The 2,260-nt window shown below is 52.0% G+C and overlaps 1 protein-coding gene across 2 annotated transcripts in view; it reads right to left on the reverse strand.

Annotated features, from left to right (window-relative positions):
* Positions 1-366: 366 nt before the first annotated feature.
* The window catches only part of LOC126571371 (phosphatidylinositide phosphatase SAC2), a 6,194-nt gene continuing 4,300 nt past the window's right edge, over positions 367-2,260 (reverse strand). For both annotated transcript variants that reach the window (XM_050229841.1, XM_050229858.1), the window contains 2 exons: positions 1,972-2,260; positions 367-1,891 (listed from right to left, as the gene is read on the reverse strand). The exon at positions 1,972-2,260 is cut by the window's right edge and continues 1,002 nt beyond it. In XM_050229841.1, the coding sequence (XP_050085798.1) occupies positions 1,784-1,891; positions 1,972-2,260 (397 nt within the window). In that variant the 3' untranslated portion in view covers positions 367-1,783. The remainder of the gene's footprint in view (positions 1,892-1,971) is intronic.

The following is a 2,260-nucleotide window of genomic DNA, read 5'->3' on the forward strand; positions in this document are numbered from 1 at the left end:
ATACTGGCAGGACCCTGAACCGGCTGACCTATCTGCGGAACACCGAGCGCACCTGCAGCGCAGACAGTAGCTAATAATAGCGACGGAATGAATTGGAGAGTTTCTGCGATACAATCCACCGTTTTCGGACAGCAGGAGCCTATATTACCACGCACAGGAATCGGTTGCGGCCAAGGCCAAACGTTTATTTTGGTTTTGCATAACGGCGGAGGTATCATAACGCGGCAAATGCACGTGGCATCACGCGATCCGGCCCACTACACGCTGTATCCACTCGGATTCATCGGAAGCAAACGGACCAGCGGCAAGCTGGAAAGCTTTCGAATAATTTAATGTTAATGTAAAGAAAGAAGAAGAGGAAAAAAATCACATACATACATGGTATTAAAGGTTAAACAACGGAATACGTCAACCCACACAACAGAACAAAGAAGGCAAGCACCTGTCTCGCCCTAGCTTACACCTAGTGGCCGTTTTCTACACCCCCTTTCAACAGCACGCCCTTTTTTTTACTAGTTTCGTTTGGCCGGTGCAAAGCGATACTCACATCGGTATAATGTTTCCCGGTATAATAACGCCTACTTGTGTGTAACTTTTGTATGTGCTTTTCTGTGTGCTAGGTGTGAAATTGGGAATAAGTTCATAAATATAAGCGCAACACACTCTCGGTTCGGTACGCCGCCGGAAAGCAAGCTCGACGTGACGCCCTCGCCGATCAACCTACCCGCGCTGACGCGATTCTAAAACGAATTTCGAGTGCTTGCAGCAACGCTTTGCCTAAAGTTAACTCTCTAACTACATCCTGCGTGGCCTGCGGTGGCCAACAGCCAACGAATGAGCTGTGAGACTAATACCAGCATGCGAACGATAATACGTAGTAATAGAACGTGCGGCACAACGCGGAATGTGCTGTTGCAGACCGGCGATTAGGAGCGGAACTGATGGGGAACGCGCAAACCTAACCGGAGGACCGGTATCGGTAATGCTTGCGTGTGAAAGCCGTGCGGCCCGTTAGCGCTCGCAGTTGGCGCGCAAATTAAGCTATGAGAATGCTGGATACACGAATACTACTAATCGCTGTCACCCGTTGTTTGTCCCTGTCTGCTTCCGCTCGGTTGACTAATGTAACACCGGTTACGAAGCATTATTCCTGCTCGGTTCGGTGCATTGTGGAGCGCAGGGCTGTCCGGCTGTCGTCGACCCTGTCTATTGGGCCCTTTCGCTGGAGCCGTTTCTCCAGCACACATCACAATATTGCTCCGGCCCTAGCAGTAGCGCCTAGCCACTTTGCTATACATAATTGACTTTGGTTTTACAATTTATCGGCATCGATTGTTCACAGTACATTCCTTTTTTTTCTTCGCTATAACGTCTACTTATGGTTTTTTTTTGTCTCCTAATGGAATATATACTGTTTTGGGCCACGCTTTGTCCATTAAATAGAAGTGGAATAGTAGAAGAGCCGGGTTTTTGGAACGCATTTGTTTCTAATACGGTTGTTTTTTTTTTTGCATATTCATGCTGTACCAATAAGCAGGTGCATGCGCAGCCTAGCAGCTCGGCTCGACCGTCGCTAGCAGGGGTGCACCCCGCAACACTTTCCCACAAAGCTGTTGCGACCAGACCAGCTAATCACAATAATACAGTGAAGCATACCGCGAACGACCGTCGTTTGACCTAGAAGCGGATACCGTGGGCGGCATGCGGTTTGGCAAGAGCCTGTGCCGAGCATCGCGACTTGGCGCGATCCATGCGAGGCATCGGTGTGCACCGGCAGCACGTCTTAAAGAGCGATCAGCTTTGTGCGACAGCAAGCCTTCTCCCACTTGTCCTCCAGCAGCTTGATCTCGGCCAGCACCGTGTTGGAGCTGCGCACGGGAGCAACCGGACTCTGGAAAAGGAATATGAGGAGTTTGGTGAGATGACTGCAGGCACTGCATGATGACATAATGAGGCCGGCCCGACCCTTACCTTCGCGGTAATCTTGCGCGGATCCAAATTAGCGCCGAGCGACTGTAGCCCCTTGCCGATGTTCGATAGCGGGCTGGTCAGCTTCTTCAGCTGGCGCAGCGCGTTGTCGCTGGGCACGGTGCCGCCACCGGTACCGCCGGGCTGCAGGTTCAGCACCATGTTACGCCCGCTGCCGGCGCCAAAGACGGTCGCCTGCCTTCCCTCGCTGCAACCATCGACGAAGATTTCGGGGGCAGGGCTGCTGACACGTATCGGCGACGCACACTCGAGCATGCCGACCGGCATGTTG

Source organism: Anopheles aquasalis, chromosome X, assembly GCF_943734665.1.
Source record: "Anopheles aquasalis chromosome X, idAnoAquaMG_Q_19, whole genome shotgun sequence".
Lineage (NCBI taxonomy): Eukaryota > Metazoa > Arthropoda > Insecta > Diptera > Culicidae > Anopheles > Anopheles aquasalis.